General features: G+C 48.7%; 1 protein-coding gene across 1 annotated transcript in view; it reads left to right on the forward strand.

Annotated features, from left to right (window-relative positions):
- Positions 1-13,149: 13,149 nt before the first annotated feature.
- Positions 13,150-15,320, forward strand: part of UNC13A (unc-13 homolog A) — a 55,523-nt gene continuing 53,352 nt past the window's right edge. Inside the window, exon 1 of the mRNA XM_053668183.1 lies at positions 13,150-13,272. Within this exon, the coding sequence (XP_053524158.1) occupies positions 13,251-13,272 (22 nt within the window). The 5' untranslated portion in view covers positions 13,150-13,250. The remainder of the gene's footprint in view (positions 13,273-15,320) is intronic.

Consider the following 15,320-nt stretch of genomic DNA (forward strand, 5'->3'; position numbering starts at 1 on the left):
GGAAGCAGACAGGTGGCCTTTGTTCTTTATTATCTGAGTTGCTCAGCCCAACTTCCTCCCTGGTCAGTGTGTAACGGTCACTGGCCACATGCCATCTAACGTTCTGGCACTCTACTTCCTCTCTCTTTTTGGCCCTGGCATCCTTCCTCTATTCCAATCCCTCCTCCTTGGCTCCCTTCCCTGTGTCCTGGCTGTTCATAATTTTTAAAATTATTGTTCTGAGTAATCGCGAGAGTGTGAGTGTCTGTGTCAGGCTCCGAGACCTCACCAGGATGGGAGTTTTTTGGAGGCCGGACCAGTCCAAGGCCTCTCTGGGGCCCTGGCCTTTGTGGGATAAGGCTGGGCATCTGAGAGGTGTAAGATAAAGGCTTGCGGATTGGGGATGAAAAGCCCATTGGCTCATCATTCATTCATTCATTTATTCATTCATTTATTCTTTCATGTATATTTATTGATTGGGTCAGGACTCAAACCCAGGACCTTCTGACTGAAATCTCTGCTCTTCCTTCTGCTCATGGCTGGGAGTTATTCATTCAAATTGTTCTTAAAGGACCCTGAAGTGTCAAGATGTGTCTCCCACAGAAAGTCTGATTGGGAGGGAAGGCTGCCCCCATAGATCTTGGATATTCTTCGTATCCTGGAGCCTTGTGGTTTCACTCTCCCTGAGTGTGCCCAGACCAGGGAATCTGGTGTGGGGGATGTGGGGAGCATCTCCCAAAGACAAAGAAGCATTTGGGGACCATTTATGAAATCCCAGGAACCAGACGCAGGTCACTGCCTTTCTACCTTTGTCCATGCCTAACTCCAGGCCTGTTTCAAAGTCACCAAGGGTCAGGTGACAGCCTTGTGAAGGAAATGGAACCCTGGGTCCTCAGGGCTGCTGGATGCTCTCATTTTCTTCCCCTGGTATTTTTTTCTCTTTTTAACATGGGCTTAGTCAAGTGGGGCTTGAGGAGGGGACAGTTCTCAGATTGGGAACTAGGACAGTCCAAGCCCTGGCAGTTCCTTGGACCCTGCAGTTGATTCTCTCCTTCCTTGAGGTGATCACGACCATGACCTCTGTCACTATAGGTAAATTTTACCTGGTTTTGAACTTCACAGAAATGGGATCACACAGGATTTTCACTCTTGGATCTGGCTTCTCTTGCCCCTCCTGTTATGGCGAGGAGCAAGTGTTCAAGCCTTGTCATGACTATGTAATGGTCTTGGGTACCACTTCTTATTTTTATATTGTGGTAAAGTGCAAATAACATATAACTTATCATTTTAACCATTTAAAGTGTACAACTCAGTTGCACTTAGTACTTTCACAATGTGGTGGAATCCTCACTAATATCTAGCTGCAGAACACTTTCATCCCCTTAAAAGGAGACCTCACTCCTATCAGCAGTCACTTCTCATCCCCCGCACCCTCCAGTCACTGGCAACCCCTAATCTACTTTCTGTCCTTATGGATTTCCTTGTCCTTGACATTTCATACAATGTATCGCCATTTCGATCTGGCTTCTTTCATTCAGCATAATATATTCAAGGGTCATCCATGTTGGAGCACGCATGACTACTTTTTCTTTTCTATGGATGTTTATCCACACATTGTGTTTAGCCATTCATCCACTGGTAAGTATGAGTTGTTTCCACCATTTCGCTATTGTGAATAGACTGCTCTGAAAATCTGTGTACAAGTTCTTGCTGAGTACCAGCTTTCCATTCTTTCAGACTGGTACCTAGCAGTGCAATTGCTGGGTCATGTGGTAATTTCATGTTTAGCTTTTTGAAAAGCTGCTAGATTGCTTCCACAACAGCTGTATCATTCTACATTCCCACCAGCAGTGTATGAAGGTTCCAATCCCTCCACATTCTTGCAGATACTTGGGGTTTTTAAAAATTATTGCACCAATTATGCACTACTTGTCCATTTCACCTGTTGGTGGACATTTGTTATTTCCACTTTTTGAGTATCATGGATAAAGATTTTTTGAACTTTTTTGCATATATCTTTCAATGAATATACCCCCACGCCCCCCCTCAGTAAATGCTCAGGGGTGGAATGGCTGGGTCACAGGGTAAGAAATGATCAGGCTCTTTCCCCAAGTGGCCTGTGAGGGAGGTCGTGCCATCCCATGTCCTCATCAGTATATAGGTTTCAGCCTTTTAATATTCTGAATATTTCCTCCTCGCCCCCCACACCCACACCCAATCCTGCTTGTCAGCATTCATTAGAGATGTGTGTTAGCAGCACTCTAGTTCTGGGTGCTATAGAGACAGGAACAAAACTGCTGGCCCTGGGTTGAATCATTCCCCATATGGAACAGGAGGGAGCCTGAGGTCCCTCATGCTTTATGTGTTAACTCAGTTTATCCTTGCAAGAACTTGAGGCCCACATCCTGAGTAAACACATTTAATAAACGGGAAAGTGAGGTTCAGAGAGGTCAGGGGATGGATTCAGTGTCTAGCATCTCGGCCAGGGTGTGAATTCAAGGCCGCTGGCTCCAGGCCTTGCAACAGGTGTTCCACTCATTCAACACTTCCCTAGGATCTTCCTGTGCACTGAAGAGGTTTCAGTACTGGTTCCCCAGAAGGCCCCAGATTGCATGAAGACCAGCTGGCCCCAGATGCCCCCAGCCTCATGTAGTCAGGACTGGGCTAAAAGGTTGGACCTGTAGCTGGAATAGTAGGGAATAGGGAGGGGGTTCTCTCTGGGGAGAGAGGGAAGGTATCCTGAAAAATGGATGTTGGGGTTGGCCTTTTGAAGGGTACACAGGAGTTCATCAGGCAGATGATGCATTCATTAATTTGAGGAACACTTTCCAGCCAAATCCTTTAAGCCAAACTCAGGGGAACCTTGTCCCAAGGAGAACAAGACATAGACTCCCCAAGGGGTTGTTAATGGCTAGAAGGCAAATTAGAGGCTGGAGGAGTCCTGGGTGGAGGAACTTGGAGGTTCTTCAGGAGACCAGCAGAGGATGTCTCCTGAGAGGAGCATGTGGCTCCAATTTGCTCTCCCAGAGCAGAACGAGCTGGAGCTTAATGTTTTTGCTTTGAAATACACTGCTTGGATTAAAGGAGGCCAAGATGTCATGGTTCTGCCTCAAAGAGATGCTTAGACCTGCTCCAAGCCACCTTCCAGCAGTGAAGCCTCAGTTTCCACAGGCAAGTTACATGGGAGAAAAAACATACCCAGGAAAAACTTGCCCTTAGGCCTGGTGGTGTGTGATGGAGAACTTTGTTGTTGTCTGTGAATGGAGGACTATGCATTTGGAATAAACAGGGACTTGTAATAGGGGTGTCCCAACCAGACCTAGGGGGATCTAGGAGGACTTCCCAGGGCAAGCAGCACTTGAGTCAGACCTGAGAGAGGAGGAGGATTGAGCACAGGCATGGGACATTGTGCAGACAGGCACCTAGAGAAGGAAGAGCTTCACCTATGGAAGGAATAGCATATGCAAAGGCCCCTGAAGCCAGGACAGGCTGAGTGTGTTTGAAGATGACAAGAAGACCGCAGAGTGAGTAGATGGTGTGATAGGGAGATGCAGGGGGGTTGGCGGAAGTTGGAACTCGCAAGGCCTCCTGGGTAAAATCCACACAGGAAAGGGTGTGGATTTTATTCTGAGGGTCATGGGGAGCCTCCCCACACATGGGGAGCGTGTGGGAGCAGAGGAGGGCATGAAAATTGAACTGTAAAAACAACTGTGAGCTGGTCTCAAGCATTTTACAAGATTAATACATGTAATTACCCATCCCGTTGCACCGGTGGGGAAACCGAGAACAAGGGAGCGTAAGTCATGGGCCCAGGATCATGCAGACAACACGTGGCAGACTCAGGATTTGAATCCAGATTCCCTCAGTTTGAGGGGCTATGCTCTTAAACACTACCCTAAAAGGCAGAGGAAAGAGGGAGCTGGGAGAGGCCTGGTCCGTGTGGGCGCTCACTTGCAATCAGTTCATTTTATCTCATTGTCAGGATGCAGTTGGGAGGGGCGGTGAATGGAGAGAGGCTGTATTTTGTTTATAATTTAGTCTTCTTCCGGGCCCTCAGCCCCTCCTGCAAACCCCCAATTAGTGCAGACACCCACAGAAACCGAGATTCCCTCCCCTCTCCTCTCACCCGCTCTCGGGGTTCCCTCAAAATCACTCTCGGGAGGATAGGACAAGGCAGCACCCCTTCCTCTCCTCTAGGCTACGCCCCATCCCTGCCTAAGGGCAGCGAGTGGAGAGGGAGGTGGCAAACAAGACCGATTTACGTTCTTGGCGGCTGCAGAGGATCCTGAAGTGGTACGAGCCACCATTATGCGCGTCATTCATTCTAAGAAACGACGTGCATCCCTTCCCTCCTCACCACATGCGTATATTGAGCGCACATTGTGTGGTAGACGCTGTGCTGGGCCAGCTGCGAGTGAGCCCGAGTCTGCGCCCTTGCTACTCTCCAGAGGGCTGAGGGTTCTCTAATCTTTGATACCAGATTCATTAATTATTCCACTAGATATATAATTCTGGAGCACCTACTATATGCTAGGCGTAGGGGAGACGATGTTTTCTGAGACCTCCTCCTGTTTTCTAAGGAGCTTGCTGCCTGACTGGAAAACAGACAATAACAATGGTATGAAAGGAAGATAGGGTGCTGAGGACCCAGAGGGAGGTCTCCATCTAACCTGCGGGGTCAAGAAACGTTTGCAGGAGGAGGGGCTATTTTAGCTGAAAGCGGGAGAGAAAGCAGCTCATCCAGAAGAGAGAGGAAGGTGTGTTTCTAGCAGAGGGCACAGTGCGTGTAGAAGCCAGCTGGCGAGGTGTGAGAGAGCAGTTAAAGACGTCCTGGGTAGAACAGTCTGGAGAAGGATGAGCGAAAGGTGGTAGTAGGACGGCTACGCAATCACAGAACGCAGAGAACCTTGTGGGCGGAGCTTTGGATCTGTGCCCTCTCATTGGCCGTCAGATGATCCAATCAGAGGCAGTCACAGGGCATTGTCAGCTCGGAAGACAATCTGCGGCTGTGTCTTGCAGCTTTGTAGCAGGGATTGGAGGAGACCGAGATGGATCCTCGCCTGGCTTCTCACACTCGTCCAGGTCTGGAAACCCCAGGCAGCACCGTGTCCCTATATCTACACCCGAACCAAGTCAAAAAGTCACCACCGTACCCACATCTCCCATCTCATTAATGTCCCGGCGGTGAAACACAAGGTTGAGGAAAACACAGGGGTCAAGGACCCAGACCCCAAGCCAGGTGGGGTTCAAACCCAAGCTAAGTCCCTCCCCAGCTATAGGATCTCTCGTTGCCTCAGTTTCCCCATCGTTTGAACAGCCTCCCAGCGACCCACACTTAGTAGGGTTGCTGTGGGGAATGCATGAGTTAAAAACATGCTGAGTATGAACCAGTCCCTGTACAAGCTAACTGCTCACCGTTTGGTTATTCTTTGTATTTTCTCACTTTTTTGGAAATGGGCTGGCCACAGGTAACTCTCTTGAGTAGACAGTTGGCTGTGAGCTTGCTAGGGTCTTCCCAGGAAGAGCATATCCACTCCCAGGCCTGTCCCTAGATGCATTGATGTTAATCCCAATAAAGTTGACATCCTGTTCCTGAACGTAATTAAACATGGATTCACCTGGACATTGCTGCTGTTCTCCTTTTGCATTCTGGAGCCAAAGTTTTTTTGTGTATCTTGAGCCTCAGATGTTTTTATAAGACCTGGGGTGCTTGGGATCCTAGGGCCCCAAGGTACTTTCTTATGCGGTCTTGCTTGACAGTGCCTTAATGGTTGTACTAAAGCATGAGAGGCAGAAGCCCTGGTTCTAGTGTAGCTGTGCCTCTTAAACTGCCTGCTCAGTTTGGGCAAATGCAATGGCTTCTCTGATGTGCCAATTTCCCTCTTGTCGAAGAAAACATCATTGAGGCCCTTTTGTGGAGGCTTCTCAGCCCTCTTATCAGGCTGGATGTGAGTTCGCCCTGTGTCCAGTTAGTCTGGGGTGGGGAAGGAGAACTCAGAGGGGTGGCGCGAATGAGGGTACAGCCCTGAACTGGGGCACATTGAGGGGTTTGGCTAAGGCAGTGGTGGCGTCAGGGACTTGGAGGCTGGAGAGAGCAGAGGTTTGGTGTTTTCACTGGTCACTCTCCTGAGTTGGACTCAGGCCTAATGGCAAATGAGCCTTACACACTCCTGGGATTCTCACACTGAACAAAGCACCACCTTGGCTCCTAGCATCGTTCGTTGTGCTCCAGTTTCCTTATCTGTAAAATGGAAATGAATGTACACACATGGAGGGATGGCACATCACAGCTACCCAGGACGAGCGCGATAACTGGAGAGGGAGCCCTGCTTTTTCTTTTTTGCTTTTTAAAAACTATAATTTTAGGGGATTTGGGAGAACAAGAGCCAGTAGAATGTAAGGGTTAAGGGACCACTTGTGCTGCTGGGTTTGAATCCCAGCTCCGGCGTTTTCCTGCTGTGTGACCTAGAGTGCTAACTTAACATCTTTGTTCTCGGTTTCCCTATTTATGGGGTGGAGCAACAGTAGGCTTACAGTTGTAACCAATTTCCAATATAATAATTAATAAATAAAATACAAGAATAAAGCCTGTGTTTCACAAGTCACAGAGTTTATTCTTGTATTTTATTTATTTATTTATTTATTTATTTATTTATTTATTTATTATCATATTCAAAAGTGGATGCAATTGTGAACCTACTTTTATCTCACCCTGTATAAAATCGATTATGGGAATTAAACAAGTGAATATTTGTAGAGTTCTTCCCAGGGCCTGGCACACTGCAGGCATTTGTAAAAGAAGTTAACTTGCTTCCAGAGGGTTCCTGGCTCCAGGCTGTTCCCAGCCCTGGGACCATCCCTTGGCCCAATGCTGTCCCTGCTGTGTCCCTGCTGGTCACTCTGGGGACTTTGGGTTGAGACCCCACCTCCAAGCCCAGAGCCCCGTCTCCCATCATCCTAGACCGATCCCATCTCTTCCTTCCCTATATGTCCCACCCCATCTCATTCTCTTGGCTAATTCAATTGCTCTCTCTTTCTTTTTAAGTAAAGATTTATTTATTTATTTTCATAAAAGGGGGAGGGAGGGAGAAAGAAAAGGAGAGAAACATCAATGGGTTGCCTCTTGTATGCTCCCAACTGGGGACCTGGCTCGCAACCCAGTCATGTGCTCTGACCTGGAATAGAACCAGCAACCTTTTGGTTTGCAGGCTAGTGCTCAACCCACTGAGCCACACAAGCCAAGGCATAATTGCTCTCTTTTATTATCAGCCCTCTCTAGGCCAATCCAGCCCTGCAGGTCAGGTCCTGAAATTTGCAAGGGGTCAGCACTGCCTTCATACCATTAGTTCTCTAGGAAACAATTGCTTTTTTATTCCCATTTTATGGGCAATAAACCAAGATTGTTTTCATTGATTTCTCTTCGTTACAAGTAGGTACATCAGGAGGCCAGACCAGACTTTTGTGTTCACCATGCCCTCTGCCTGGAAGACCCTTCTTCCAAGTTTTACCTCATTTATTTAAACCTCTTCACTCTCCAGCTTCCTTCTTATAGGAATTCTTTCTCAATATCTCAGTCAGAGCCTCCTGCCCCACCTCCCAGTTCCTCTTCTTTCCTTTGTCCCAGCTCTGACCTTAGAGATTGGGCTTAAGGGAGATAGCATGTCAGGCACTCAACACATAGCCAAGCACACAATAGACCCGTAGGAACCACTGAGTACTCTTCCCCTCTCCATGAGAACCTCATGTTCCATTTCCTCTTCTTCAGTATTTTCTGCCTCCCCACTCTACCCAGCACCCATAGCAAGGCCAGTGACAGACAATAGAACTGTCAGAAGAAAAGGTGAGCATATGGCAGTTCCAAGGGCTCTGAATTCTATGTTCCCTGCACTCACCGTCACTTGCTACATAATAACAGTAACTAGAGTTGGGGGGGGGGGACAAACGTGGAGGGCAGACCCCAGGGTGTGATATCTTCATTTTGGCCCTGGAAGCCAGGTGGCCCTTTGCGCTCTGTCTACACTCTGGCTCCAACAAATGCTTGCTGAACAAATAGATTGACATCTGATTCATATCTGTTCCTTCTGTGGAGCCTCGCACAGCGCCAGAAACACCAGATGTGCACAGTAAAGATTAAGAACATATCGAAGACCAAGCAGGATTGCCTTGGGCTGAGGCTTCTAGAACAAGTTCTGTTCACTCTCTATTACAAAGCTGAGCAGATGCTGTGGAGAGGAAACCTCCTTATCTGAAGTGCAGATGTCTCCAGAGCAGTTCTTGGCACAAGAGGTGGGCAAATTTTGATAAGCGTGAGGGCCCTGGAGATGGCCAGGAGCTCAGACATCCAGGAGGAGTGTGTGTGCATTGGGGGGGGGGCGGTATTTTTATCCATGTGTATATGTGTTTTACTTTTCATCAACTGTTCACCCTTTCCCATCACTTATCTTTCAATGACTTTTCTCTGTGGGTTTTATAAGATGGTGGAGAGCAAGACATCAGAAGCCAAGAGAGAAGATTTCTGAGAAAGTTTGCAAAAGACATGAATGTATATGCACAGTGAGGAGAGCAAGGGAAGGAGGAAGCCACAGAAAAGGAAAGGCAAGAGAAAGATGGAGACAGCTTGGCATAATCACGGGAGAGATGAGATAGCTCAAACGGTTTTGGAATAAGGAGCGGTTTGGAGCTCCCAAACAGTTGATGGGAGCAAAATGGGGGCAATGGTTCTTTAAAATTAATTGGATCCGAGTGATCAGTTTATCAAGGGCTTTGGCAGGAGAGAGATGAGGTGCAGTAAGAGAGACAGTGAACAGTGGAGACCCATGTGTTAAACATATTGAAAGATGTAATTCACCTTAACAGATTAAAGATGAAGTTATCTAGGTGTCCCAGTGATTCAGGACATGTGTCAGGAGCCAACCAACAGCTGTTCCTTAACACAGTCAGGACGGATGAGATGCATCTGCACAGCAGAGGCAACTGTGGCTGGATTTCCTGTCTCTCTCTCCCTGTATGTTTGTCCTTGTGATTAATAGGTGGTGGGATTTTTAGACACCTGTATTTCAGGTCCAATGATCCTCAGAATTCCAATGAGGTTGTACAAAATTATTTCTTGGCCATAGAACAAAAGTCCCCCCTGATGGGGTAGCCCCTGAACGTCTAAAAGTTGATGGAGTAACAGCCCCTCCTTTACCTTGGACAGGAATATATATTAATAGAATTAGACAGGTAAAGAAGCAGGAGAAGCTGGTTAACTATTACAAACTGAGCACGTGGAAACAATTGCTAAGGAGTTAGAATCCAAAGTACATAGAGTAAGATTCTAGACAAGAACATAGATAGCTAAGTTAGACATCACAAAAGCCTTGTAATAAATTTCCTATAACCACTGTTCAGTCTAGCGTATCCTTTTGACCCATGCCAAATTCTAAGAACTTTAATAAACATCTATTCATCAATAAGACACTTGAAACTCTGTACATACAGCTATTTCTAATTGGCTGACTGATTGATGGCTCTCCTGGTCAAAATAACCTTTGTTCAACATAACTGAATTATTTGGAATTTCCTGCACTTTTCCTAGTTACCTCTGTATTGATTTTTTCTGCTTAACTGATCATGCCATGCACCTGTTCCTTTAATGTTATGTAATAATTTCTATAAAAATAAAGCTTAAATCAAACTCTGAGAGTTGGGTCAGACCCACAGAGGCTGGCTGTTCTCCAGAATCGAATCGGGTGTCTGACTCTTCATTTGTCACCTGCGCTGTCCATCCTTTGGGGACCCTGAGACCTGCTGAGGCTGGACCCTGGAAGACATGCATTTGTTTAAATTCATCACTTACGTGCAATAAAAGGAAAAAATCTTAGCAAACTGGAAATAGAAGTGGATCTCCTTAGCTTAATTCTCTATTAAAAACTTACAGCAGGTATCATATGTGATGGTGAATATTGAAATGTTCTTTTTGAGATGGGGAACAAAGCAAAGATGCCTATTGTCATGGCATCTGAGATCATATTGATGGCCCTGGCCAGTGCGGTAAGGCAGGAAAAAGCAACGAGAGGTTCAAAGACTGGAGAAGGAAAAATGAATGGGCTTTTATTTGCAGATGAAATACATTGGATACAGTGGATGACATCAAAGGATCTGCAGATACAATTATTGGATTTACAAAATCCAATAATTATATTGGATTTTTGGAAAGCCAATTAGATTGGATTGGAAAAATGAGAAATCTTGTTAGGTGCTGGAGCCAACTGCACTCCACATTCCTGCAACTAACAGATAAAAAAATGTAATCTTCAAAAAAAGCCACGTATCCATAACATAAAATACACGAAGCATTTAGAAATAAGATTTAGAAATAAAAAAACCAAAGACATGCCAGAGTTTTATGAGAAAGTTGTAAGTTTTACGGAAAAATAAATGGAAGGATTCATTGAATTTGTACTTTGGAAGATTCAATATTACAAAAGATTATAATGTTCCCTATTTGGTTTATAAATTCAGTGCAAGTCCACCAGTTTCAACCAAGTTTCTCCTTGCAACCCAATAAGAAAAGTGGAAGAACAACCCACGCACTCCCAAAAGGACAAATGGGGTGACTAGCACGATTAGCAGATAGCAAGGACTGTATAAAGCTTCAGAACAGGGAGAGATGGCCTGGGTCAGAAGAGAGCCAGAGCAGACCTGCAGATGGGGTAGACATCCCACAGCCCCGCACACATTGTACTTGGTCCATGCCCATCGTTAATTACACATGTATGAAAACTTGCTTCGTGTCAGTTTCCTTATTGGGACAATGGATTGTCCATATGAAAAAAAATGTGCATTTGGACTTTATCTCACTCCACACTCTCAAATCTGTTCCAAGAGAGGTCAAGATTTGACTGTAAATAATAGAACTCTAAAAATGTAGAAGATGCTGTGAGAATATCTTTATGACCTGGAAAAAGCAAGAAGTCCTTACACAAAACACAATGTGCATACTAGGGTTGCGGGCTAGGTGTCCGGTTGGGTGCACCAGGGGCAGCCACACACTGATGTTTCTCTCCATCTTTCTCCCTCCCTTCCCCTCTCTAGATATAAATAAATGAAATATTTATGCTTTTTAAAAAAAGATTTTATTTATTTACCTTTAGAGGGGAAGGGAAGGAGAGAAATATCAATGTATGGTTGCTTCTTATGTGTCCCCTGCTGGGAACTGGCCTGCAACCCAGGCATGTGCCCTGACTGGGAATCGAACCATGATCCTTTGGTTTGCAGGCCTGCTCTCAATCCACTGAGCTACACCAGCCAGGGCTGAAATCTTTAAAAACAAATAAAATGTCAGATAAATTTAAGTCGAGAGGCTTTCTACAAAATGCCTGACCAGTACTCTTCAAAAGTGTCAAAGTGATGAAAAATAAGTAAAGACTAAGAAAATCACAGAGGGTGGGGACAAGGATTTAAAATAACTAAATGCAATGTCGGATCTGATTTGATCCTGGACTAGAAAGATGAAAACATGGTGAAATACAGAGTCTGCTATCTAGTTAATAATAAGTGCCTATGCTAATGTTTTCCTTATGAGGTATGTGCCCTACAACCCCATGTATGATGTAAACACTAGGGGAAGCTGGGTGAAGGGTTTACAGAAATGCTCTATCCTTTTATTCTGTAATTCTGTAACTTTTCTGTATATCTAAAAATTTTCCACAGTAGCCCTGGCTGGTGTGGTTCAGTGAGCTGGGCATCGTTCTGCAAACTAAAAGGTCCGAGGTTCGATTGCCAGTCAGGGCACATGCCTGGGTTGCAGGCCAGGCCCCTGGCTGGGGGTGCTTGAGAGGCAACTAATAGATGTTTATCTTGCACATCAGTGTCTCTCTCCCTCTCTTTCGCCCTCTCTTCCCCTCTCTCTAAAAAATAAATAAAATCTTAAAACAAATATGAAGAACTACAAAATCAGTAGGAATAGAGTAAAATTTAAAAAATGGGTAAAAGACTTGAACAGGAATTTCACCCAAAGAAGAGACCAATAATCACATTAAAAGTTCCACCTCATGAATAATCAGAAAGTAAATCAAAACTAAAACTGGAGTTCACCCCCACCACTTTGGCACAATTCAAAATCTTGGACAATTCAAAGTGTTAGCAAGGACAAGGAGCAACCAAATGCTTCTATAGTGCTGGGTCGGTGTAAACTGCTGGAGCAACATGGGAAAGCAATTGATGTCATCTGGTGAAGCTGAGCATGTGGGTGTCCTATGACCATCCAGCCTCAGCCATGTTCACCAGCCTATACTTCTAAGAATGGTCATAAAATCTTAGGCTATAATAATCCCTTAGTAGAAGCAATCTTAAAAAAAATCATCACCGAAGGATATGTTCATTGATTTTAAAGAGAGAGAGAGAAACATCGATTGGTTGCCTCTCACTGATTGGTGCCTGATGGGGGATCAAACCCACAACCTAGGTATGTGCCCTGACTGGGAATTGAACCCACAACCTTTTGGTGTACGGTCGACACTGCAACCAACTAAGCCACCTGGCCAGGGCAGTGGAAACAATCTTAATGTCCACCAACTACATAATAGATAAATAACCAACGGTGTACTTATTCAAAGCAATATGGCAGTAAAAAGTGTATCCATTACACCCACCACCTCTAGCAGTGTTTTAGGCAGTGGAGATAGATACATAGCAAACAGGTTTTCAGGGCACCGGTCCACATGGAACTGACAGGTTATATGTGTGGGGAGGGGTGGTGAGCAGAACTGGGCCATAGCCCAACCAGTGGAGGAGCTGGAGTCTGGAGGCGTCCAGAAAGTAAAGTCTCAGTTTGGAGGAATCAGAGAAGGCTTCCCGGTGGGGGGGTTATGTTCACACTGGGCACTGATGGATGAACAGGAGTTTTCCAGTTCCACAAAGGAGCCAAGAATGGGATTCAGTCTGAGCGTGTGCAAAGATGCACAGGCTGAGTAGCGCAGAGCGCTCTCAGTCACTCTGGTTAGGAAGCCCCAACCCGGCTCAGGCCCTTTAAAGCCCCTCCCTGCCCGAGCCCCCGGCGCCCCAGCGGTGGCGCTCCCGCAGAATCAGGTGTCCACCGGGCTCCGCCCCGCCGTCTCGTCAGCGCCACGTCAGGAGCTGTCCGCGCCCCCGGTGCTGAACCAAGATGGCCGGCGGCGGAGGCCGGGCCCCGGCGTGAGCTGAGCGCCGGCGGCAGCCCTGGCCATGCACCAGCCCGGCGGCCTCTGAGCCCGACCTGACGGTGCCGGTCCGCCGGCGACCCCGGAGACATGTCTCTACTTTGCGTTGGAGGTAGGAGGCGAGGCTGCGGGGTGGGGACCGGTGTGGACCCGACTGGCTTCGGGGTCCGTGTGGATGCGGCTGGGCTCCTGGGCAGGCGGGGCGGTTGAGTAGAGCGCACGCGGCTGGACTTTTGAGGGGGTAGCCCTCGTAGACGCGACAGGGCGCCTGATCAGTGTAGACGTAGCCAGGCGCTCAGAGGGGTGCTGGCGGCAGCTGGTCGCGGTGCGTGGACTTGTCTGCACGCGGGGGTCCCCGTGGACAACAGCAGAAATCTGGAAACGGTCTAGACCGGGACATCGGTGTAGACCAGGTTGTTAGGGGGTCCGTGTGGGAGGGGCCGAGCCGCAGAGTTCGCATGAATCCTGTGGGGTACGTGGCAGGAGTCCTGCTCTGTGGGCTCGGCAGCGTGTCCTCGTGGATGCAGACTGAGTTCGGAATTCGAAGAGACGCACACGGAAGGGGTCTCCCAGCCCCGACCGTGTGAAACTTGGGGGCGGAGGCTCGGCCGCTAGGACAACAGCAGGCTAGTAACCCCCTAGCCCTGGACGTGGAGGATGACTGTGAAAGGGGCTGGGGACACCCCTCCCCACGTCCTGAGAGGTCTGTGGTTGGGGGTCTTAAAAGGCGTTTTTTCAGTTAACTCTTTAGCTTCCGGAGTTGGAAGCTGCGGGAATCGGCTGGAGGCCTCCCCGGCTCGCTGCCCCAGCCAGCGCTTCGAAACGCGCATTCGGCCTTCTCTGCAGGGAGCCGACCTCTTGGAGGTGCAGTGCCCCCTGCACACTTCCGCCCCTCCTCACCTCACCCACTTCGTGCCTAAGCGAGGGAGGGAGAAAAGGGTGGAGCTATTTTGGGGCCCGAACGCCATCTGTACCGAGGCCCACGCCCAGGCCTGTGCTCCGCATTGGGGTGGAGGAGGGAGAGACAAGGGAGGGGCATGGCCACTCTCACCTCCCGAGGCTGGGGTGGGAGAGCAGCCGGCCCGCCAGGACCCCGGCGTCCCGGGCACTCCTGCTGAGAAGTCAGGCTTTGGGAGGCCTTGGGCGGCAGGGGTGGTAGCGAACCGGGGTACCACGACTATAGAGGCCTCAACCTTGGGTTTTAAGGCCTGGGGTCCGCGTCCCTCACCCCGACTCCCTTCAAGAAGACTGGGGTGAGGGAAGAGGTGTGTCAGCCAAGTCGGAGACGTCAGGCTTCCAGTGGCCTTAGGCAGCGGTGGTGCGCGTGTGCGCGCGTGTGTCTCTGTGTGCCTCCGTGAGAGCGCGCGGAACCGCGGCCTCGGCCTGGACCTGGGTGGGCGGGCGGGCGCGGGAGCGCAAAACCGTCCGGCAGTCCCTCCCCCTCCCCCCTCCCCCTCTGCCGTTCCATTCACAAACCTAGCCCCGCCCTCCTGCCCCCCTCCGCGGGGCTTTCCGGTGCCGATGGCGCGGGACTGGGCGAGCGTGGACGCGGGTGCTTAAAGGGACAGGGGCCTCCTTTCCTTGAGCTCGTTCCCTTCGGGCGGGGCTGGTGGTGGCAGAGGGCCCACAAAATCAAAATCTACTCATCCAACTCTTGGCCTATGGAGTTCGGGGAGTGGAGAGGTGAAGGGGTCCCCACGCCGCGCCCCCCGCCAAGCAACTTACACGGACTAAGCCTAAGGGGAGGGGGAGGCGAAGATCTCAGTTCCCCACTGGCCTCTGCCCTCTTCTAAGTTGCCCAGCACTTGGAGGGAGGTGGGGTGGGGAGTGAGGAGGTTGGGAGGCTGGCACTGGAGGAGCGGACCTATGTGGGTGTTCTGACTGACTTTCTGCTCTTCCCACCCCCACCTCACCCTGCCTCACATCCTCGGAGTTCAGTTTTTTGAAGGTTTGCCTAGCTGGGGAGGAGGGGGAGAATCTCACCCTTCACTCTGACGCAAACAGGAGGCTGGGATGTGGGGGTGGTGTGAAGGGGATGCAGTAAGAAGGGTGAGGCTTTCCTGAAACGGACACCTGGGGGAAGAACCGTGTTGGATGATTCTGTCATCAGGGGGTGAAGGGGGTGTCTCTGGGAGGGGCAAGGCTAGGGGTGAGGTGGAG

Source organism: Artibeus jamaicensis, unplaced genomic scaffold (genome assembly GCF_021234435.1).
Source record: "Artibeus jamaicensis isolate MK-2021 breed Jamaican fruit bat unplaced genomic scaffold, CSHL_Jam_final contig_477, whole genome shotgun sequence".
Classification (NCBI taxonomy): domain Eukaryota; kingdom Metazoa; phylum Chordata; class Mammalia; order Chiroptera; family Phyllostomidae; genus Artibeus; species Artibeus jamaicensis.